We start from the raw sequence: 25,311 nt of genomic DNA, 5'->3' as shown, positions 1-25,311 counted from the left end.
GGTTTCTGGTGGTGGTGTGGCACACAGAGGGCGGAAAGCTGAATGAAGAGTCGCCCTTCACGCTACAATGAGACTTTTCAGTGATATGTCTACTCCAGGGTCACCTGTGTCTCTACTTATAAAGTAAATAAACTTGTCAGTTCACCATGTTGAGCTTGGTGAACAGGCTTCCATTCATGTCTCCCATGAAGAGCTCGTGTAAGGGGCCGGATGCAGGGCAGATCTCTCCAGCCAGCGTCCCCTGATTCCTGAGCTGACTCCATCCCTTCCATCCAATGCAATGGGTGGGAAAAAAGGAACCCAAACCAGAATGGAAAGCATTTTCAAACTTTATTTACAACAACTGTCACAGTGACAAAAAGTAGTTTGGAAAAAAAAATGCTAGTTTCTCCCTGAGCCTCAAAACAGAACAGACAGAAGTCACAGGAGGTTCATCTCACAACAAGCATGTACTGAAATACTAGGATTTTTTTTTTCAATACGATCAGTTAGAAATACACACAAATTACTAGAAGGAGGAGGAGGAGGAGGAGAGGGAGAGGGAGAGGGAGAGGGAGAAGGAGAAGAGGAGGAGAAAAAGAGGAGGCCAGACAGGAGCTCAGCCACTTGTCCAAGAGCAGCTGGGTCCCCCCAACAGGCTCAACCGCTGAGGGGCCTGACACTAGCTGTCAGCCCCTGGCCTGCTCAGACTGCACATGGTACAACATGGTCTGGTGACCAGCGAAAGGAAGAAACCACCCCATAAACACACATATACACAAAGTCGATTTGATACTGGATTTACAAGCACATCCCCATCACACGGCAAGACCAAGACAGATAATTGGGGTAGGGGTGAGAAGACACCAAAACGCGGGAATTTAAAAGGCCAGACACCTGTCCATAAAGGGAGGCAAGGGATGAGAGATGCTGCAGGAGAAGGGGAGTGGGATTAACAGATCTCTGTAGCCAAACAGAGCAGAGTGGGAGCAAGAGAGAGAAGCTCCGCCATTGTGGGGTTGGCTGCAGCCCTCTCCCACGTCTGCGAGGAGCCGGAAAAAGTTATTGCCATCGGTGTGTATCACAGGCAGACGACAGAGGGAAGAGGCAGGGGGAGGGGGGGTGACCATCGGCATCCCAGAACCAAACCTTGCCGAATGCCGTGTCAACAGCACACCCCTACACTCTTGCCCCAACGTGCCCCAGAGCCACACTGACTTTGAGGTATAAAATACAGCTAGACACACTAGTCCAAAGATGGGGGTCAACCTGGACCCACAGAGACATGGGGGGGGGGGGCATTGAGTGCCTCAGTTGGCTGAGCGAAGCGCAAGGAAGGCTTTAAGTCCACCTCTTGACCAAATAGTCCTACTCTGAAAACTCTGTCCTCTAACTTGCTGTTCCAGAAGGTTCTGAGCTATGATCAGAGGACAAGTCCGGATATTAACTTCCTCATGCAACTGCTGCGCTTTTCAGAAACACGTAAGGTGGCAGAGAGATAAAGGCTGCCATTTTATAAGGATACCCCAGTGCATCCCTTATCTTCCCCCAACCTGCGCTCAGGAGCAACATGAGGAGACGCTACCATCTCCAACTGGATCCCACAGGGCTCCCCTGGAGGCCTAGTACCCTCATGGGAAGCTCAGCATATCCACGCAGCACCATCCAGGCTCCTGCATAAAAGCCCAGTAAGCCAGCTTCTCAACCAGGAAACACACTCTGCTTTTAGCTCTCATGGCGGCTGGGAAACCCCCATTGGAAAGGAACTGCTGCAGGCCAGAGCTGGGGACCATCCACCTGACTGCTGTGGCCAAAGGAGAAGGAAGGGCGGGCCTGGGAGAGCTGACTCTAACCTGCTCCATGGAGACTCAGTAAGGACTCTTAAGAGACTTACAGTGGACGGAGGCACTCCATGATCAGGATGCAGCCTCAGAATGTCCCACAGGGGCAGGAAGTGCTCTGGCTGTTGCCCTATATGTTGTGGAGAGGGCCAAGGGGGTTAAGTAGGGATAAAAACTCAAAGTACTATGCTTTAAAACCCTCTAGGTCCCTAAAGGCTCTGAGAGCCTGAAGCAGCTGGGGCAGAGTCCAAAGGAAAGGGCAGGTGGGTTCTCCTGTCCTGTGCATCCCTCCACCTGACTTCCTGGGCAGTTTCTCCAGGCCCTATTTCTCTGTGGGTACCAAACACACTTGAAATGGAAGCAGAGGCTGGTGTCGCTGAGCAACAGAGCTGAAGATACAGACTCAGTTGTCAGATGCCCCAGTAGCCAGAGCAAATGCTGGCAATCACTTCCTGGCTATAGTTCTCTTTTAAGAGTGTGGGGTTTGTTTTGTTTTCATTTTTGTTTTGTTGGTTTGTTTGTTTTTTTTTAATCCAAAATGTTTCTTGCCCATTTGCTCACCGCCCTCAGCCAGAACTCCATCCCCACCAGACACACACACACACACACACACACACACACACACACACACACACCCCACACTGTCTCTGGCACGAGAGTTCAGATAGAGATCTTAGAAGCAGCACCCCTTCCCACCCCCACCCCTACCCCTGTTGTCAGCAGCTTCCTTTCTCAGCCTTGCGAGTTGTCAGAGGGCTCCATTGCTCAACAAGTTTAAAAAAAAAAAAAAAGACAAGAAAAGAAAAGAAAAGAAAACCGACTCGGTGATTTTCAGGTGCAAAAACCGGAAGCCTCATTTGACATTTTCAGAATGACTGTGGCTCACTCTCTTCTTCCATCATGATGGGAAAACAGTTCAGGTATGCAGGCTGGCATGACCCAGGCGAGTCCGCAGGGACCCTACTGTTCCTTCTTTTCTTTTGTTGTCTCTTCACAGTTGTCTTGCTCATCCTCCTGGACCAGGAACTCCTCAGGGGGCCACCGGAGCTCCCCGCTCTCCACCTCCCCCTCTGTGGGTTCCACCACGATGGAAGGCAGGCGGTCCTTCAGTTTGCAGCAACGGTCAAAGTCTGATGGGTCAGGAAAGATCTGAAAATTTAAATAACAAAGCAGACATCTAGTCACATATATATCAAGTGAAAAAAGAAACTTGGCTCTTTACACACACATACACACAGAGACAGAGAGAGAGAGAGAGAGAGAGAGAGAGAGAGAGAGAGAGAGAGAGAGAGAGAGAGAAAGAAACATCACTGGCTGTCTTCCAAGGATTATGTTCTGCCTTCTAGACACTGTGGGTGTAAGACAGGATCCAGGGAGTACGTTCTAGGGAAAACTATCTCAGCCAGACTTTTTTTTCCCCTCATAATCGTGAAGCTGAAAATGTGTGGACCATACCACTGAACAAAAGGGTGGGTGTAACTCTGCCTGTAGTGTTTTGCTTCTAGATAAAAGAGCAGGATCGTGTCCTCACCATGTACCAGGCCTTGCTTTAGAGTAAGCACTTCATGTCTACCCTCCACACCGTACAGAGAGCACTAAAACACTGCACTCTTGCCACAAGAGTTATTGGTGCCGCAAAGAAACAAACAACCAGGTCTCTTCATCATTTTAAACGACATGGTCAAAAGCAAGTGTTGTTCACGTTATGCTAAAACTCCTCGGCTTGGGCAAACTCGCTGTCTAGGCCTGAGAGTAACTAAGACTCGAGCTCAGGCGTGCTTGCCCCCATGCTCCCGCTCACCTGCCCTTTTGTTTCTCGTTGCAATGGCCAAGCCGAAGCCAAAGCCAGATCAAGCTAAGGCCTCTCTGGTCACGCGCTAGCCAGGAACAGCATCATGGTGCCTTCCTTCCCTTTCACCTGTGGGCAACTCCTGGCATCTGCTGGCGGTGCACCTGGAAGACTCGCATCTCCTCCCAGAGTCCCAGGGAAGAGGCTCCATTTATTGTGCCCAGTGTGGGTTCTGCCCAGTGCTGACCGAGACACTGAGCCAGGCCATAAAACTAGGGGCCAAGTCTGGTTTCCCGTTGTACACACTGCCTTGTGACTACAGCTGACCCGATTCTTCGCCCAGCAGCTAAGCACTTAATCCTCTGGGCCATTCATAGCCCTCGGTGACACACCCAAGAGGAGAGAGGAGCTTTGGTCTGGGAAATCTGGGGCTCACCAAAAATCACTGACACTTGGCACCTCCAAGGCCATCTCCTCCCACCTCTCTGTCTGACAGACAGGAAACCCAGGCCCCGGAGGGGAAAGGAGACTTCACTGAAGGTCATGCAGTCTGTTCATGTCAAATCCAAGTGGATGGATGGAAACAGACATTTGGAGAAATCCTTAGACCCGCCAGCTTTGCTGTACTCAGAGGGTAGAAGAAATGCTTATCCCCACCCCCGCCTCACCAACAAGTTCTGTGGTGCTCCCAGGGTGTCTGGTCTTCCTACATACACCCAGACCCCATCACAGGCCACGTGGGGCTTCTGAGAGTCACAGGCCTCACACAGCATCCCAATCCCTGTGGACCAGTGATTATTAACCATTTATCCAATAAAGGCCTATTGCTTGGGATTAAGCCTTAAGCCAGCTGCAGGAGCGCGCATCATTAAAGACTTAAAGGGGCCTCATAAAAAGTATTATAATAGCTGCCCAAAGGAAAACAAACCAGGGAGGGGCTGGACCCAGGCAGGTCAGGGAGGCCTGGAGGAGCTCGCCACCATCTCCCCGTCACGCCACCCACTCTGATGTCCCTCCCACTCTGATGTTTGCCCTTGGACTTTGAGGTAACATTCATACTAACAAGTGTGAGTGAAGAGTGGCTCTCTTGGGCTTTGCGGGCCCTTTGCTCACTTCAACGGAGCTGAGCTCTTTCTGAGGGTGAGGACATGAGGCCCCTTCCTCCAAGCACGTGGTGCGATGCAGGCCCTCCCCGGCGAGCAGCAAAGCATACTTCAGTTTGCGAAGCTCTGCCAGGTATCGCTTCACTGAGACACCACTATTGCCCTAGGGAAAGCAAGAGTCTGGGGCTCTGAAGGTTACAAGGCAGAACTAGGATTCAAACCGCATCCTGAATTAGCTGGGATACACCTGGGTCAATATTATCACTTCGGTTTACCAGATGGAAAACTGATGAAGGGGAACAGAACTCAGGTATCCACGGTCCTATTGGCTACGTAGGCTGCAGCTCGTGTACAAAGAGGATGGTCTGGCCAGCGCGTCCAAAGAAGACAGAAGTCCAAAAGCTTTCCAGCCTAGACTCTCATCCTTTTGGACCTGAGACATAGGCGTGGGAACTAAAAGCAAGCCTCTGGGCCCTCCTCCTACCTTCCACAGGGCAGCCTGCGCCATGGCTGGGAGACATAAGAACCTGATTCTACCTGTGATCTCTCCAGCCACAGAATAAGAGAAAGGACTGGGGCAGCCCAGGCCAGCGGAAGGAGAACAGCTGATTCTACCACAGCATAGAAAGGTGGTGCTGATGATGGGTGAGACCGTGGCTGAGCAGAGCCTCCATCTTCACGGTAACTGTATGAGGTAGGGAGCGGTAGATTCCTAAAGGCAGACAACGCAGGCCATGCCACACTCCTAGAAGTCAGCCACTCCTGGACCCAGATGTCTACAGGGCTTCAGCGAAGCATTCGTTTGAGGACACTGGGAGGGACCATGGCATCTGGATCCTACTGTCCCCTTGACACCAGTTGCAAGGCTCCTCCTATCAAGTCCTCCCACCTCAGTTTTTCCTCCAGAGAAACGAAGCTGCCTTTGTACCACACTCGGTGGGTTCTTGGCAAATACAGAAGTGATACAATGCTTTGAGGACAAAAGCAAAATTCAAATCACAATGTCTTCTTTGCAGTCACCCCCACAGGTCTAGAGCTAGTTTCCACTCTCCAAATGTGAATTCATACTCCCAACACGGTCGTGAAAATCATATCAAGCAAGGCTTTCATACCAAGAGCTCCACAGTAGGGCTTTTTAAGTCCTTGGGAGCAGTCTGAACATTAGGCATCTGATACTGTGGTAGTTGCCAAAGATCCTTTTTTGCACTGTGACCTACTCAAAGCAGGAACCATTAAAGAGAAAAAGTTATTTTACAAAGCTTACATTTGTAAGAAAAAAAATGCCATAATAATTACTCTACCCCTTCCAGCTGAGATTTTATTTTATTATCAGATCACACAAATGGGTGCCTCTGAGAACTGTAGTTCTCTCCAAAAACAAACAACAACAACAACACACACCCTGTACCAAAACAGCCTCTTCTGTTTCTCTGGGAAAAGACAGAAAGCCTTACAAAGTGTTTCTGAGTCTTTTCCAGCACAATCTTATCTCCGGCAGCTGCTTAAGAGGCTGACCCCGAGGAGGTCAGCATTTTTCCACTAAGTCATGGATTTATAATCATCTAGGCAGCAGAAAAATGACAGGTTGCAACTACAATTTGATTGGGTAAAGAAGGCAATGGAAAGAAAGAAAGAAAGAAAGAAAGAAAGAAAGAAAGAAAGAAAGAAAAGCTTTCTCGTTGGACTTGTCAAGCACATGACTGCTATGGTTGGGGTGGCAGGCAAGCAGTGTGTGGCATGCTGGGCTGCCCAGAAGAACCATGCAGAGAACAAAGAAATGTCCTGTTCCAGAAACAAACTGCTTCTGCTTAAACCTTCAAGTCCATAGTGCCCCAATCTCCTCTCTCTCTCTCTCTCTCTCTCTCTCTCTCTCTCTCTCTCTCTCTCTCTCTCTCTCTCTTTCTGCTGCAAAGAAACAACCTGAAAATCCCTCGCCAGGAGGACATCTGGGAGGCTTTGATGGGTATCTCCTGCTCCATCCCTAGCAGAGCAAGCCCAGAGACATCCAGTATCCCATTGTTTTCTTCAGCCCGACCCCTTGCTACCCCTGCCATCACTCCACAAGCAATTGTCACAAGAGATGCCCAGGATGATGGGGCTAATGAGCACCAAGTTCCCACCTACACAAACGGGACAGAGTCTTGTCGATCACACAAGCCCCAAAAACATCTTGAGCCTGACTTGAGCAGCATGCGCACAGCCCTGGTACCAGCGAACTTCACAGAGGACACCTCAGTAGAGGTGCCCTCTCATCACGATAGGTCCTGACATTTGGGGAACTTGAGATGACTCCACTGAAGGGTAAAAGGAGCCTCAGAATGATCTAGGAGCCTGTCTTCGTAATGTGATTCAGCTGCTGCCATGCTAGAGGGTGAGACGGCTAGGGCAGCCTAAGAGAATGCTCTGCCATAATAAAAATTATTACCATGCTGTCCAGTACAGTGGCCACTAGTCACGGATAGCTAACCGAGCCCGTGAAAGGTGGCCAAATTTTACATGTGACTTAAATAAACATAAATTGAATAAAACGACTGTACTCAAGCTACATAATTAATTATGGGAACAATGAAAACAGGGTTTTCAGAAAGACTGAGCCTATTAGACTGGCTGACCAATCCTAGTGGCCTCAGAGCAGAGCTGTAGGGCTGAGGCCAGGTTTCTAAAGACCATAAACTCATCAGAAGCCTTGTCAATTGGGCTAGAGAGTTTCTGATGAGCCAGCTCCCATCTCACCAACCGAGAAGAGCTGAAAGACAAAACTAGGCCTCCAAAGGCCCCAAATTTTGAGGCCTAGCTATCAGCTGTCTGCCTTTAAGCCAGGTGACCTAAACCTAGCTGCCTCTGGGGTGGGGATAAGAAAGAGTTGCCTGGCACCTACTACGGAAAATGTGAGCTAGTCAAGTCTTTGTGGCCCTTCCCTGTCTGTGAACTGCATGGCCATCATCTCCGACAAACAAGATGATCCGGCTGCAGAGAGGGTGGAGGGCTCAGCAAGGAACTGGGAGACGCTAATGGAGAAAGCAGACACCGGCAGGTGGGGTAGAGGAAAGGTGCTTAGCTGGACACAAAGGGCTAATTACCAGCTGTGCAAGCTGAGCCCTTGGCAGCCCTGGGTGTCTTGCCCTTCTTTGCTGTGGAAGAGCAGGGGGGCAGGAGAAGCTGGAGTGGGAAGGAAGGCAGAAGGCCTGGGGGAAAGGGTCAGGCTAGCTCCCCAAAGCACTGCACACAAAACCACACAGTAAGCCTTTACCCTCTCCAGTTGCAGAGAGCAACAAAGAGCCAACCCCCAAGCCAGCTTTGGAGAAAAAAAAAACAGAAAACAAAACAAACTAACAAAACACACCGTGCCTACAGGTGGACCGGGAATTCAAAAGGTCTGGCCACTCACTCCTACTATGTCTGTGGCCTGTGCTGGATCCCTTTAGTTTCTCTGAGCCCCTTGAATGAAATGAGGAAGTGGTTTGGACTCTGCAGGGCTGTTGGGGGGGGGGTGCAGGGTGCTGATGCTGAGCCAGCCCTCCCTTCCCTCCTCTTCTATAAATTTGGATTTATACTAATGCTGATCTTACAGGGCTTGGGAAAGAGTCAAATCCAGGTACGTGTGAACATGCTCTAGAAACTCTTAAATTGCCAATGTTGGTCCTTATTAAGGAAAGCAAGGGCCCCGGAGGAGCATTTAGACTGGGGGTCTGGGAAGCTAAACAACTAGAGCGTGGGACAGGAGCAAATGAACTGTACTCTGGGTTTGTACTCACACATCCCAGGCCAGGTTCTTTGGAGAAAACCTGTGATGTCACCGCCCCTCTCTCGGAGCCACTGCATCCCCTAGGATATGGGTTAGGCCAGCTGGAATAGAACCCATGCTCTTGACGAGACCCTGGTCCCTCCATGGAGAGCTTCCAACCCTCCCCCCTGGGCCTACTGCAGGCGCCCTCACCCAGAGAAGTTAGATCTCTGCTGAAGCACAGCTTCCCAAGGCCTGGGATTCTTAGTTTTTCCTTGAGAACAGCGATGGATTTGCTTTGTGTGTTTATTCCTTCCTAGGAGGAGGAGCTGGTCTGTCACAGTGAGCAGATCACTCCCAGCACCCCGTGCTGTGGAGGGCGGAATGAAGGAGCAGCAGCTAATTCAGGTGAACGATATTCGCTCCCTGCACTTTGGTCCTTAGCTATTTATGATGGCAAGAACTATAGTCTTTGAAATCTGACCTCCTGCTACCTTATCATGGTGTTAGTACGTACAATTAGCATCTTACTGGCTTTGTGGCAAGTGGCTGGGGAAAAACAGAAAGATTCTTAGTGGGCAGAGGGTTATAGAGGGGGTTCAGGGAAGCCTAATAGCCTACTACTATCCAGTTCTGTACTGTCCATCTCACCTCTCAACTTTTCTCTGAGCCAAGGCTGTGGGACATCCAACTCACCCCACATTGCCTTTCCCTGGTGCTTCTAATCCTTCAGGGCACTTGAACAGAGATTTGGGCTTTATTTCCACTCTGAACCTCCTTCCTTTTGGATCAAAGATGCTTAAGCGCCTAAGCCTTGAAACTGGAAGGAAAAGGAAATCCTTGGGATAAACACCATCTTTCATAAACATCTCTCAAACACACACCCATCCTGCAAGCCAGGGGCTCCAACTTTTAATCAGTTAGTACTAACGGTTCCTGATAATGCTGGACCCAGATATAGTTGAAGCATTGGGGATATTAGAGGATTTCCTCAAAGTTCTCTGGGGGCATAGATGATTTCAAATATCCGCCTCTTAGCAAATATGTATATCATCATTACCCCTTTGAAAAAAGTGAGTCTCCTGCCCAATATTCCCAGCTCCTCTTCCTCCACCAGCACTACGCACATGTTCACTGACCTAGCTGCCATTTCAACTATCCCTTCCTTCTTCATTTTAGCAACAAAAATCTTGATCCTTCAGCCTTGGCATCCTTGTCTGGACCTTTGTTAGGAAGCTACCCTAGGGCTTCCAAGCCCACCCCTTAGTGAAAATCCTTGGACAACCCTGCTGTCCTGCCTCAAGGGCTTTGCCAGGTTTCACTCACTACCACTCCCTACCAGATCAACTTCCCTTGCTCCAAAAGCAAATGATCTGCCTATGACCCATCTTTAAGGGTACCATAAAAAAGGCCTCCTGCAACAAAAACTACCTGAAAGTAACACCCATCTCATTAGCTGATAGCCCTAATGCTCTCATCAGCCACAGTCTGATTAGTCTAGAGAAGCCACTTTCAAGATCCTCTTAGGGAGGAGGCATGGATGAAATAAAAATATTTTCAGTAATACTCAGGTTCCATTTGCTTTTTATACTGTGTTGACACTTACACTGATGATATAAAAAGCCAGTTATTGAAACTACTAACGCCTTCACACGTAGCCTGAAATTTGTACTTGTCATCACTTCTCATCTCTCATCTCACACAATTAAAATAGAAACAAACAACAACATCAATGACAATCATCCATGTGCTTCATATTCTTCAAATACTCACTTGAATAATGTTTTCATATTTTGGGTGGTAAAATACCAAGTTAAAGTAAAGCATTTCTGCTGCTCATTCAGGTACAAGGATTATTCCCAATAAAAGCACTTATATGGTTGAGTTGCCAGCTAAACTAACCACTTTTTCAATGGCAAACCATTGTACTTGAAAACAACTGAAAAACAAACTATGGTTATTCCAATATGGATAGTTTTTCAAAAATGATAAAAACAGACTGTCGTTTCATGGGAAATGACTTATGCTATCAATCACCAATGATAAAAATAGACCTCTCGAGTGAAAAACAGAATTTTGGAAAATTTATAGCAGCCACCATGAGCTTGATAATTCTTTAATACTCCCTAGCTTTCTGACGAGACCAGAAATAATATTAACAAATATGATTTTTTGATATTGAATAATGAAATATGTTACCATATGGAAAATCTAAATAACTTATTCTCAAAATGATCAGTATAATACACTACAAAACTAAACTTGGGGGAAAGATTCAAGCAAAGTACAACCAGATTAATAAATGTTAATGTAAGAATACAGAAAGTTCATGCATAAGGCTTCATCTGAAAACACATAATATTTAAGAAACTACCACTTGTTGTTTCCTAGCCCTTGGGAGTTGGAGGCAAGGAAGATTTGAAATTCAAGGTCATCTTCTGCTACATAGAAAATTGGAGGCCAGCCTAGGCCACATGAGGTCTTGTCTCAAAAAAAAAAAAGTGTTAGGGGAGAACGGGAGGGGATAGGAAAGGAGGGAAAAGGAGGAGAGAGCATGGAGGGAGGAGAGAGTAGGGAGAGAAGGGATAAGGAGAGGGCAGAAGGGAAGGAGAGAAGAAAGAAATGGAAATAAAAGAGAGAAGCCTACTACTTGTTACATTCTGGTGATGTACTGAAACAATTTGGAAAAGATGTGAAACTACTTCTTCCATTCCTAAGTGATTAGCCTGTATAAGCAAGATTTTATTCATTTACTTCAACCAACACATACTGCAACAAATTTACTCATGAGAAGCACACATGAGAATCTTACCATCTTCCAATTGACCAGACATAAGAGAGATTTAAAAATGTGAAAACAATGCTTCTCTTCTCACTAAAATTTTCTGTTTTGGAAAATATAGTTATTTTATGAAAAACTATTATTTATATCATCATACAACTGCTTCATTGTTATTCTAAATAAACTAATAAGTAAAAATTGAAAAAATATGTTTTAATTCCTAAAACAATAATATAAAGACATACCACACACATAAACAAAAGCTCACAAATGGATTTTTTTTTTTTAAAGTATACACTGAAACTCAAAGCATAGAACCATTGGCCTGAGAGAAAAAACATATTCTCAGGAAGATGGCCAGGAAAGTCAATGCTGAAGACAACAAAATTAAGAGAGATTAATTCTGACTGGGATGAGGAAATTGAGGCCCACAGTGGTGACATGAACTGCCTGAGATGGCACAGCTAATACAAAACTGAGTGGAAAACAGTTATCCAGATGCCCTGAACCCCTCTGAGTTGAGATTTCCAAGCTCTGTGTTCCCTGTAGTGCCCAAAGGACCCATGGGTAATGTGAAGCCATGTTACTTATGAGGAGGACTCATGTCAAGATGGCTGCTGTGGTACCACAGCTCTTCTTCTGGGAGGCAGGGGTTAGAGGGTCTGTGGGTATGTACATGTTTTTGTTGACATAATCACCAGAAGAGCCTTTAACAACTGCCCCTCCATTGGTGTGCCTAAATGCTCCTGCTGTATCATAAATGTTTATACCTTAAACCAGGATTTATATACTGCCTTTTAAACTATACTCAGTGTTAGGCTCAGCACAGTAGTGCATGCTTACAAAGCCAGCATTGGAGAAGCTGTGGCAGGAAGGCCAGCCCAAGCTACACACTGAGTTACAGACTAGTCTGGGCTACACAGTGAGAACCTGGCAAATAAACAAATGAAACCAAGACCAACAAAGAACCCCAATACAATAAGAAACAACTATTCTCAGTGTATTGTGAGAACTATAGCAATTTTTTTCTTTTTGTTTGTTTTTGTTGTTGTTGTTGGGTTGTTGTTGTTGTTGTTGTTGTTTTTGAGACAGAGTTTCTCTGTGTAGCCTTGGCTCTCCTGGAATCACTTTGTAGACCAGCCTGGCCTTGAACTCACAGAGATCTGCCTGCCTCTGCCTCCTAAGTGCTGGGATTAACGGCATGCGCCACCACTGCCCAGTTAACTATAGCAATTTTATATCAACCATTTTCTACTAAGACACTCATAAATAAGATCCTAAGTCGATCCTATAGTATTCTTTTCTATATATGAGACCATATTTCTACTCTATTTCTAAATGGGATTTACTTACAAAAGCACACCTTTGCTTTGTTTTTAAATGTATGTAGTGTTTCACTACACAACCCAGGCTAGCCTGGGACTCATTGAGAACTCATGGCTTGCTTCAAACTCACAATCTTTCTGTCACAGCTGTGTGATAGCTGAGATTACAAACATGTCCCACCACATCTGACTGGATATTTTCTTAATGTCTTTTTATATTTTCAAGGTTTTAGCCAGTGGTTTTCACACACTTCACTGCAACAAAAGATCTATTGCGTATATACATTGACATTTTAAAAAGTCTGATGACCTTAAGGTTTTATAAATTCAAATTTTCTGTATTGGTTTCAATGTGGCTATTAGTACTAACTGATCAGTAAATATATCACAAGTAATTAGTAAACACGGAGGTTCATTTTTATTGGGTAAGTTTCTCACTGTGAAGGGAAGGAGGCTACCAGGACATGATGTTTCTCTGATGCCCCCCAGGCGTGGCCAGCTGATTTCCCTTGTAAAGAGACAGAGAGAAAAACCGGACAGGAAGGTGGAGAAAGAGAGCCAGCAAAGCAGTGCTCAGGGTGGCAATTTGCACAAGGCCACAGAAGGGAGCTGAAGGCGAGGGCATGGATTTCCTTAAGGCCCTCCCTGCTTCTACGCGCCTGGAGAGTTTCTGTGACCCCGTGGAGCAGCTGCCTCCCGGCCTAAACACTTTACAAGCTGTGAAGTTGTGTCTATGCTGGGGATCATTGAGCGGCGGTTTGGCATGAACCTCTCTCATGCTACAGTGCTGAGGAAAACAGCCATGAAGCTACTGGAGATGGTGAATCGTATTTCGATGGGTAAATAACAAAGGAATACAGAAACCATGATTGAGTACTGTCACAGAGTTTCTACAGCAGCAGGTACTCAACCTTTGAAGAAAACAAATTCCTTTGTGGCCAGTCCTGCCTGGTAAGAGCCTCCTCAGGACCTGTGCTGCAAAATTTCCCACTTATGGGAACAGGTGTCTGCCAGCCTCGCAACGTCACCTGCGTCTCTCTGTTACACCCATGTAGGTGTCATGCTCCTTCTTGGCTTGCTTAAAAACTAAACCATATCACTACAGAAATAGGAAACTAGTGTGTGGCAGGAAAAGCACTGCCATTTCATAAACCAACAGGTATATTGAGGTCTACGTGAATACCAGCCTATGTTACTTACAGGCACCAGAAGCCTTGCCCACCTGCTGGGTAGATGCGAGGTGCCCGTTAAATTTTACATCTATTTCTAAGTATCCATCCAGTCTATTCTAACATCCAGAGAAGCAAAGTTTCTCAACCAGGAACTTCCCATGAGGCATACCTCTGGCCACACTTTGTAGGTCTGTATAACCGCACTGGTCTTTTCAAGGTGACATGGGCCTTCAATATCATTAATAGAGTAAGAGAGACAGCTAGAGGCATGGCTAGCTTATACACATTTGTAATCTAGAGAGTGTATCTTATATTAGCTATGGGCCAAGAATATGATCACTAGCTATTTTTTTTTCCAGTACTGGCTAAATGTTGCTTAAGCACCACGAATTGTTGTCCTCATATATGTAATAAACTACAGGAAGATACAAAATATCTGAACATACTAAAATAACAATATGCATTTCTGACTCCATCTGTAGGTTCCACCATTATCCCATCTTTATGGATGCCGGAAGATTACATTGGATAAACTTGTTTATGTGCCTGTTTCTAAGGAACTGAATAATGAAGAGGCCTGATGCTGGATCTCTTTGAATCAGTAGCTCTGTCTCCGGGAATTTATTTCAAAGAAACAAATCAGGGCTGTGCAGAGACTTATGTAAAATGACGTTCAAAGCAGTTTTGTCCCAAGAACAAAAGATGCCACAACCGAGGCATCCAGCGATGAGAAGTGATATACACAGAATGAAATGCTGTTTTATAAAGATCATCAAATGGCAGGAGCATGGGCACAGTATTATATTAAATGAGGGAAAAAAAGGATTTACTATGTATTGAAAAATGTGCACAGAAAACTGTTGAAAGTAAACACACCAAAATAGTCTGGTGATAGGAATGTGAACAGGTCGTTCCTCTTTGGTCTAGTCTGCTTTGCTACGTTCTATGAAGAATAAATATTATCTTTATAGTGATAACACATATACATCCAGCCACACTTTGTCCCTTTGACTCAGAAATCCTACTTATAAAACTATTCTAAAAGCATGTATACATTATTCACTAAGATTTATATTAAATTTTTAATGTAAACTATCACAGTATGAGAGAGAAAAATATATGACTTAAAAATTTCAACAATAAGACAACGATGAAACAAATTATCATCCGACCTCATGATACGCTGTTAGCTTTTTCAGGGTGTGGTGGTGGGTATCTACTAGGAAGGCTGAGAGATGAGGACTGTTGAGAGTTCAAGACCAGTCAGGGCTACATAGCAAGTACCAGGCCAACTTAGCAAGAACCTATCTCAAAATCAAAAGGAAGGAGTAAGTAGCTCAATGATACAGCTATTCCCAGCATGCACAAAGCCTCAGATTCAGTCCTTAGGACCAGAAAGAAAGAAAGATAGCTTTAGATTATTCTGATATAAATTGTAGTGACACCCATGATGCTGGTGACCAGTGTTATTTAAAACCTCAGACCAGAATGAAGTGTAAATTCTAACTGCATGAAGTGCACTAGAAAAAGAAGGTGAAAGATGCAGGAATTTAAAAAAAAAGAAAAACAACAACAACAACAACAACAACAACAACGAGTTATGCCCAGTAGGGGTATGGAAATTAGAAAAAAAAATAAAGAAGAAAATGAACGTTATCTAGTAGTCACTCGGTTTTGAAAAGCATAAAAATAACAAAATGCACACTTTCTCAATGAAAACAGGAAATGACTGACAAAGAAGGAAGGAAGAACTTTCCTATAACTACAACACTCTAACTGGAAAAATAAAACACACATTCTGCTGTCTTGGCTGTATGGTAGAGTGGGAGAGCGAGGGACTGTCAGCACTCACCCTGCTCCACCCTCAGGGATGGTCAGAGGGTCGCGGGCAAGTACTGTGGTCTCCAGAGTAAAAGCAGAAGATGCATTCAAGACATGGGGATCAAGCATTCCCTACAACAAAGTTTGTGATGTTCTTTCTCTTGGCTTGGTCCACTCTCCTTCACACAAAAGATCTACAGTCTTTTTTCCCTTTGGCTCCAATAAAATCCCTGGCCAAAAAGCCAGAAGTCAACACAGCTTTAGTTAAATGGTTAGAGGCATCTACTATAAGGCCTACCCTAAAAAAAAATAAATAAAAAATAAATAAATAAATGTTGCCTCAATGCAGGGTAATAGAGACTGGGGAAGGGGGTGGAGGGCTGGAAGCAGCTCCCACCAGTCTCCTGAGGTCACAATACCACCTCAATAATACTTTGGAGAAACTCTGGGCAGTGACAGACATTGCTTCTGAGATGGGTTTGTGCAGTCACGAGGCCAGCCACAAGGCAAAGATAAACTGCAGGGCACAGGATTTGACTGGTTAACTTAGCTCCTGGCCGTGCGGGAAGGGCAGGTGACAAGAGGCAGGCAGAGGCAGAGGCAGCCCTCCTGTTCCTAGCCAGGCTGGAAAGGAAGGAAGCTCCAGCATGCTGCAGTCCTGTGTGAATAAGGTCCTGTCTTCATATCCTCTAAGGATTATTTCCGACTCAGGCCTGAAAGATCATCTCAGGACATTCGCCAGACACCCAGGAATAGCTCTTGGCTTCAGTCACAAGATTCACCACCAAATGCATTCCTTTTCCTCACCGTACAGTACAATCCTCCCTTTCTATCCGAACGTAAGAGACTTGACTGGGTTGACTGGGAGAAAAATGCTGATCTTGTTAAAACATTCACCATGGGATTGCCAAGGTACCGAGATAGCCTCAGCCCAGGAAAGGGAAAGAGGAAGGGCCCAATCCATCATTTAGTACTCATTAAGTATCTATTTGTAGGACTCAGGGAACAAAGAGCAGTCATAGCCCCTGGCTCTGCAGCATGACGAACACATGGCCACTGGGAGAGAGGGAGGGTGAGACCCAACACAGGCCTTTTGAGGGAGGCTGTATGAATCCAGTGTGCAGCAGGCTGGCTGGCTGTGAAAAAAAAAAATCCTGTTCTCTCTATGGCCAGGCACAAATACACTGTTGTGCCCATGGGGTAGGGGAGAAGGAGAAGCCTCCCATGGGAACAATTCCAGCCATCTGCAGGCCCTAACCCAGGGACTTTCCACAACAGTGAGCGTGGTCTTTGTGTCTAGGCTTCTAAGCTAAAAGGGAAGGTGCCGGACTCTCCTACAAAGAAGACTTGCAATACCCAGGGATGTGTGGTAGCTTAAGCCGGTGTCACTCGGAGGAGACAGACAGCTCACGTTTCTAAATCCAATGGGCCCGCCTGCTGTATATCTCGTCACTATGAGAGAAGTAGGACAAAGGTCAGGAGAAAGAAAACTTGCCACGAGCCCAGCCATGTGTCATGACTATGGCTGAGCATCTCCTGCCAGAGAGTTTTGGGATTTTTAGCTTTCCGTCTCTCTGGGGACAACTGAAGTTTTTTTAAAGTCCGATGTTTGTGAAAGATGCTTTCCCGGTGACCATGGAACCTTCTGTGGAGGGGAGGGGAGCCCAGGAGCAGTGAGGAGTGTGAGGGAACCGCTCCTTCTGGTTTTCAGAAAGCCTTTCTGGACTGGAGAGCCTGGATGCCAGTCTGACTGAGAGATGATGTCAAAGGCAGGCATGCATGACCAGAGGAAACAGCAGGTAGAATACCAAAGGCAACCAAAGAAGAGCCTCGGGAGAGGCTATGGCCAAGCTGGGTCGGCAGGGTGCTGGCCTAGAATGTTTGAGGCTCTGGGTTTACAGCACCCCAAACACAGATGTGGTGACACAGTTTGTTACCCCAGCACTTGGGGTGAGAAGATCAGAAGCGTAAGGTCACCCTCAGCAACATGGAGAGTTCTATATGCCAGCCTGAGCTAGAGACCTTGTCTATAAATAAGTAACTTAAGAATTAAAGGAGTCTGAGGGAAGAAAATGGTATCAACTCACCACACCTTGGACCAGAAGCTGTGGAAGGAACAGGTTTAGATGTGAGGGTACCATCAACTATTTGTAGAGTTAAGCATGGTGATAAAAATTGGATGGTCTGGGTACACTGTGCCAGAAGAAGTTAGGGGACAAGGCCAAAAGTGCCATGGCCCCTTGGGGTTTAGTTTAAGGGCTCATTGGAAGATAGCAATGGGCAATTTGAGAGGAGACCCTCAGAGAAAGACATATCCCCATGCATCACATTCGTACAGTAGTGGGTTCATAGAAAGAGCAGGCCCTACCAGGAAGCCACTGACTGCCTTGCACTGGATGGCAGTCCAGTGCACACATTCCTGTCCCATAGGCTGGTGCCTGGTCGGGAAACCCATAGACACAGCATGGGGATGGAGCTACAACCCTTAAGGACATTAATATCCTCACGGAGACTCTCCCACATGGCTCTGAGAGCTTGCTACCGCCCACAGCCTGAGCTAAATGTACTAGGCTTTCTAGTAACCATTTACTCACCCACCCCCGTGGGGTGTGATAATTCCTGCCAAATAAATGTGCCACGTGGGTTTCACTTATTTGAATGACTCTCCAGATGGATATGAAGACAAAACAAGGCATTGGCTCCACATTTTTATACACGCTCACGAAAACGGGATGAACTCAGGGCTGAGGATGTAGCTCAGTCAGTACAGCGCTTGCCTGGCGTACATATGACCCTGGGTTTGAGCCCCAGAACCACGTAAACTGGGCATGGGACTCTGTGCCTATAATCCCAGCACTTGAGAGGCAGAGGCAAAAGAATTAAGAGTTTAAAGTCAATCTTTTGCTAGTCTGGGATACATGAGCCCTTGTCTCAAAATACAACAGAACAGAACAAAAATTACTGGTATACATTTCTAAACGATAATAGAAGGGCTGTCCTGACTCCTTCAGAGGATAAAAGGGACATGCCTGAACAGGCATGGGCTTGACCGATACCTCCTGTGGGGCCTTTAGAGACCACCACAGAAGCTACTTCTAAATCAAGAGACCCTTCCCCGTAATACCTTCCCTGTATGCATATAGGCATGTGAGAGGGGAAAAGATGATGGCTAAAGGATACAAAGTCATAGCAAGGCACTCCTGCCACTGAAGACCTGCCAATGGGAGGGTAATATGGTACCCATGTTCTGAAGACCCATCCCAACATCAATGGAAAGTATAAAGTCCCACAGGCATTGAAAGAATGGCCATGCACGATACAGAGAGGCCAGGAAAGCTTAATTCTGGGTAGGTCTGGAAGGTAGGGGAATGACTTAAAAGTCCAATGGGCCACTTATATGACGACCTTGCTTCAAGGTCAAATCACAAGCCTGAGATTCTGTTTCATCTGCCAAGTCCTAATTGATGTCTCCAGCCTTTACTCGGTTCCTTGGAAAAGCAGGTCTCAGTAAAAGCCACATGCTATTATTATCCTCAGGAATAAAGCCAAGAACAGAGCACCAAGTTCCCACCCTTAGCTCCAAGCAGAGCCCAAGCATGCAGGGCGACAGGCTTTAGCCGAGAGCCAGGCCCAGCCAATCCCCAGGGCGTTGGTGGGAAAGCTTTTAATTTGATGGCACCAGCTCGGTGAGGGCCCGGAGAGTACCCATCATTTGACAATTGCCAGACCAGCTCCCAGCAGAGCCCCACACTTTGCATAAACAGGCAGCCGAGGGGTATCTGAAGCTGCAGTAAAATTACATGTGAGAGATGGGGTTGCCCTCCTCAAGGCTCTCATTTTCCTTCAAAGCCCAGCCCTCGCTGATTCCAGGTCATGACATCTCAGACTCTGTGGGATCACATCATCGGTGCCCAAACATTTTGGCCAAGCTGCATACGTTCCAGAAGTGCATGTACATGCAGGTTCCCATGAGCCCCGGGCCCTGGATACAGCAACCAGTCTATCAGGTTAAATGTAGAAAGTGCCTTGTAAATGCTGCTTGGCTAAACACTATAACTTTCCCATTTCTTTTCATTAGACAACCAAGAGCCTTTTCTGAAATCATCCATAATAAGAGCTCCAGGTAAGCTATGTGGGCACGGGGCAGTGGTCCCTACACCCAGGGGACAGGTAGACTTCCCTTGGGCTGTAGGAACTGGGCCCTCAATTCAGCAGGATGAGAAAGGAAGCCTTGAAGGTCTTTTTCTCAGGAGGTGTCCAGGTATTGCAAGAATCCAGAAATGCTTTTCTTTTCCTCCAGCCACCTCAGGCCCCATTCAGGACTCACCACCCAGTATGACAGTCCCTTCCTCCATGGTCACCTGTGCAAAGGCTCCAGTACATTGGGATCTGAGAAGACTGCCTGACTCTTTTGTTTGGGATGTGTTTACAGATTATAACACACACACACACACACACACACACACACACACACACACGCACACGCACATGCACACGCACGCATGCGCACACACACACATGACAACTACAGCTGGAAAAGTTCTGGGGTGGAAAGCTACAACCCGGAACTGAAATACACCCTCACCTGTAACCAAGACACTGAGACTGGTATCCAGAATTACCCCCAGCAGGTGGGCCAGGAAACTTCCAGAACTCCCATCTGACCACAGGGCCCTCAGCTGACTTCCTCAAGTCCCTCTCCAGGGAAAGAAGGTGAGAAGGTCTAGAAAGACCATTTTCCCTTAGGCTCCTCACCCCCTGCAGGCCAACAGGATCCTTGTTTGTAGCCACCAAGCGAGGCCTGATGTGTTGACACAAAACAAAGGGCCTCCTGAATCTCCCAAGCCTGTAAGCTCCCAACCTTAGCTTTCATCTTGGCTTCTCTTTGATTACTTGCCTCCCATCATGTGGCATCTGTCCCCGCCTTTCTATTTGTTTCATCCTTTACAAAGTGAGTGTCCCTGAAACAGTTGGAAGGAGGCAACAACTGGAGTAAGCCTAGACTCAGCCAGAACTAGGGCTGCATGAAGACACAGGGTATGTCAGATCAAAACCATTAGGGGTTGAGAGCCAAGTCCCCAAATAGGGGTGGGCTAGGGTCTCAGGGTGAAGGTAAGAGGGCATTCCTTTGGGAGCTACAGCCAAGAATGAGCAAAGTAATGTGCGCGGAGTGTTTTCTACTTCCTGCTTTGTTCGTCTTGCCTGGGCTAGCTGCTGTACAAAATATTCCCTTACGGATACTTCTCTCCTCCCAAACTGGCAGTCTAAGGACTCTCTGGTGATCCAAAAACCAGCTGTCTGTCCCAGAGGTAAGCAATGTGCTCTGTTGCTGGCTGGTATGTTATCCCTAGCCACCCACCCCTCTGTCATGTTGAAACTTCCTGACACTCTAAGAGCACTGGTCAAAAATGAGGAAGGAGGCCTCACACTCTGTTTTTACTGTCCTATGTATTTATCTCCAGTAGACGGGATAAGCCCTAAGCTACTGTCTCGCAATGGCATCCATAAAGGAGAGTCCTCTTCAGGTCTGTGTGCTTGAAACATGAGCTCTGAAGCTGACAGTCAACTGTCACCCTGAGAAGACAGGTAGCCATACTTCTATCAGACTACCCTTCCCCACAGCTGCATTTTTTTTTTCAACTGCATAAAGCCTGGCTAGAGAGAAGGGTCTGCTGCTATTTGTAGACTGAAGATTGCTAGCTAGTGATGTCATTAATGTTTACTGTACTCCCAGGTGCCCCAGCACCAGCCCAGGCACTATAAATGCTTTGAACCTATGCTCTCATCAAGCTGACTCTTCATCACAATCCTCTAGGCTGTGGACCACTGCTGCCTTGATTTACAAATGAAGAAACCCAGGCTGCTGGCAGTCAAGGACTTTCTCAAGGTGACACGGCTCTTACAGGTGATACTGGAGTCCCCAAACCAAGACTTCCAGTCTCAGCAAAAACCGCAAGGCTCCAAGAAGTTTGAACTCACCTGATAGGAAAGGCCATCCTTCCGGGGACTGAGGCCAATCTCTTCCATGGATGGGGTGTTCATCATCACCTCGGTCATCTCAGCCGATCTCAGATAGTCAGGGCTGCGAAGAAATCCACACCAAAAGTCAACATACTCTCCCACAGGCACGTTCCTTCTCTTAATGACTTCGTGGGCCCAAGATGAGGGGATTGGCTAAGGATAGGATGAGAGATGCTCAAACAGCTCACAGAAAAACAAGCTCACCTGAGGAAGCAACCTTCAACCCCACAGCGCTATAGCTCCCTCACCTCCAGAGATAAAGACCCTTCCCTGCCTCCAACCCCTGCACAAAGCGAGCTTGGATCATCTGTTAAACAAACTAGAAACCAGAGAGAAAGAGAGAGAGAGAGAGAGAGAGAGAGAGAGAGAGAGAGACAGACAGACAGACAGACAGACAGACAGACACAGAGAGACAGACAGAGTCAGAGACACAGAGAGAGAGACAGACAGACAGAGACAGAGACAGAGACACAGAGAGAGACAGACAGAGAGACAGAGACACACAGAGAGAGACAGAGACAGAGAGACAGGGAGACAGAGAGACAGAGAGACAGAGAGAGAGAGAGAGAGAGAGAGAGAGAGAGAGAGAGAGAGACAGACAGAGACAGAGACAGAGAGACAGAGACGCACAGAGACAGAGAGACAGAGAGAAAGAGAGACACACACACAGAGAGAGAGAGAGAGAGACAGAGACAGAGAGAGAGACAGAGAGAGAGAGACAGAGACAGAGAGAGAGAGTCTGTCTATATGAAACAAATGCAGCTAGGTTTCCCTTCACCCCTCCACTAAGAATAATCTTGCCCATGAATTTCCAATGGGAACTGCACAGTAGAATTACATAATAACAATAACAGTCCAGCCTCAGGGAAACAAAGTCTAATCATGGTGCCTCCTTAACTGTCTCTGTCTGTCTGGTGCCCCTTTAGGCAAAATGTCCCACCCCAAGGGGTCAGCTTTTCTGCAAGCTTCACATCTGCCATCCTACCCCTTTCTGTGGTGCTAGCAGCAGCTGCTACCAGCTCCCAGCATGAAAAACATCCCAGGATTAAAAGCCTTAAAGATACACAGATTCTGAATGCAAGGAAATTTCCAGAGGGGCCAAAATTGGCCCACCAATGGCTGACATGTGAAAGTACTTTGTGCTCTCTAAGCAGGGTACAAACAGTCCATTATCTTCGCACAAGCCACGGGCGTACACAGACTTCAGTATGCAGAGTCCCAAACGCACATACCAAATCCAGGTACCCACGACATAACATCTAGTATTTTCACTATCACATCTGTGCACACGGTTTTAAAAAGGTAAAAGGCAAGGCAGGGGCGGGCTTTAGAGAAACTACATCTAAGAAAACAGGAAGACAAAAATCCTTTGGTGGGGGGTGGGGGACGGTGTACCAAAAGTAGAAATGATATTTGGCCCCGAGAACGGAAGCGATCAATCAGTTCTGCCTGCCCTCACCACTTAGGAGCTGGGCTATCTTTTACAAACCATGGAACCTCTCTGAGCTGCAGGAGCCCTGTTTATTACCAAAATGCTAATAATTGCTAATAACGCACATCTCGTGGTTGCGTCTGGAGGGGAAATTTTTGCAGACATCGAGGGAAGTGCTAATTAACAAAATAATCATAAACATAATGGAAGAGTGGGGGGCTAATATGTCCAAGAGCTCCTAACATCTACCTTACTAAATTTTGAACGGGGGGGGGCGGGGGGAGGGGGGCACAAGGCCTCCATCACTCTTCAAAGCCTCTCCCAGATGGCGCCTGACTTGTCTGCACATGAGAGGGCACACAAGTTTCAGGTGTAGGGAATTTTTACTTCTTTTGGAAAGTCGTGGCCTCTCTAATCAGAGACAAACTGAGAGGGAGAGTCTAAAAAAGGGTGACTAGCTTGGGGGCCGGTATAGGTTTAGAAAGCTAGACTTTTCACAATTTCCTCCCGGGTCTGGAAAAGCTGCCTCCAACCCCCAAAGAAGAGTCAGTAGAGCGTCCACACCACAGGGGTGTGACCAGGCCCCTCATGCCTCCTAGAGCGGCGGCGTTCTGTTCTTTCTGGGAACTGTGGCGCGGGGCCCAAAAAGTTAAAACAAGAAACATGAACTTCCAGAGTTCTTGGGCTCAGCAGAACAGCGCCGTGACTACGGCCCACTTTCCCCAAGCTTAGAGCTTGCCTTGGACCCAGAACTGGCTCTCCAAGGCCGGCACCTGCAAGCTCGCCTCAGGTCCACCGGCGGGCGTTTGTCTCCTTATAGCGCCCATCCTCTACCCCACAGCAAGAAGGAAGAAGCAGCTGGCTCGCACTTTCCAACAGTTAGGGGCCTCTCCCCGTATCCTTCCTGGCTCTGACGCCCCACAACCTGATCCTCCCGGGCTAGAGGCAGACCACTGCAGCCACCCACTCAGCTGTGACCGGCTTCATCCAATCTAGCACTGGGAAAGCCTACTCCTTCCCAGCCCCGGCCCTCCACAAAGGCGCTTTGGATTTTAGAAGCTACAGAGAGGGCAAGGGTTGAGGTGTAACGTGCACCCTGCTGCTTGTCGCTTGGCTGTGTAGAGAGCGTCTCCCTCTTCCCAAGCTCTGCAAACCGAGAGGCCGCCACAGCTCTGCCCTGCTGCAGCCACCCTCGACGCGGAGACTTGCGTGCAAACAAAAAGGAAAAGGGGAGGGGCCCGGTGAGCCGGAGCCCATGCACCAAGCGGGGTTCATCTCCTGCCGCCCTCAGCAGACAAGGTTTCCTTAGGGGACTTCAGAAGGGACCCCCGGGTTCTCCCCCCACCCACCGCCACCATATCCACACCCTCTGGCCGCCACTTCAGCGACGGTTCCGAGTTCACTTCCTTTGTCTGGATGCTCTCAGCACCGCCTCCCCCAACCCCCAGCTTTGCAACCTTGACGTCGACTCCTGCAGGGGCTGAGGCGGCAGGTTAATCCGCGCTGGGTGTCGGTCCCACTCTTTGGCCTCGCACCCGGAGCCGGCAGCTAAGCAGCCGCCGGACCCCGCAGCCACCCGGGTTAAATGGGGGTCCGCCTCAGGCGCAGGATACTCACCAGTGAATGGGAAAATATACAGACATGAAGTCCTAGGGGAGGCTGACCCACGCCCTTGTGATTTAAAATATAAAAACAAAATAACGATCACTTCGTCCTGAATGAGGATGACAGGGGGTGCAGAGGAAAGCAGCGGGCAGCTACGAGCGAGCACAGGGCGATCACGGTCCGCGTTTCCGAGACAGCCTTGCTGCCAGCGGCGTAGGTAGTGAAGACCAAGCTCCCTGCTCTCCACCGAGCTCCGGGTCCCACAAAGAGCCCGGGAAGCCGCATTTATAGGGGCTGGGCGGGGCTTGTCCCCGAGCGGCCCCGCCTCTCCTCGCCCTCACTTACAATAACGTCACCAAAATCATGAATGGCTTCAGCGCTCTCAGCTCCCGCGGGCGGCTACGGGGACAGGCACTGCTCTGCACCCCGTCTGAGCTGGTTCGCAGCAGCTACGAGCCCGGCCCCCTCCCCACCGTTCCCACGCGCGCGCGCGCACACACACATTCACACACACACACTCACACACACGCACACACCACGCGCGCGATTCCTACCCACAAATCTGCAGCGTCCGCAGCCCCCTCCCCGCATACACCCCGGGACTCTGAAGGCTGCCGGGATGGGTGGGTGTGTGGAAGGCGTTGGGGCCCACACGGGACTTAACAGTTCACCGGGGGAGGGCGCCATTCCTCCACCCGGGAGCCTGCTGCCGGGCTC

General features: G+C 47.8%; 1 protein-coding gene across 1 annotated transcript; it reads right to left on the bottom strand.

The window, feature by feature from the left end:
- Window positions 1–339: 339 nt before the first annotated feature.
- LBH (LBH regulator of WNT signaling pathway) lies at window positions 340–24,873 on the bottom strand. The gene is made up of 3 exons (XM_084791241.1): window positions 24,607–24,873; window positions 21,516–21,618; window positions 340–2,969 (listed from the first exon to the last, which is right to left on the bottom strand). The coding sequence occupies exons 1-3, from the start codon at window positions 24,630–24,632 to the stop codon at window positions 2,781–2,783; spliced, it is 318 nt and encodes a 105-aa protein (XP_084647367.1). The 5' UTR covers window positions 24,633–24,873; the 3' UTR covers window positions 340–2,780.
- Window positions 24,874–25,311: the final 438 nt, after the last annotated feature.

This window comes from Acomys minous (genome assembly GCF_964271855.1).
Source record: "Acomys minous genome assembly, chromosome: 8".
Lineage (NCBI taxonomy): Eukaryota > Metazoa > Chordata > Mammalia > Rodentia > Muridae > Acomys > Acomys minous.
Note: the sequence above shows the minus strand (reverse complement) of the source record. Positions and strands in the feature narration are given on the sequence as shown.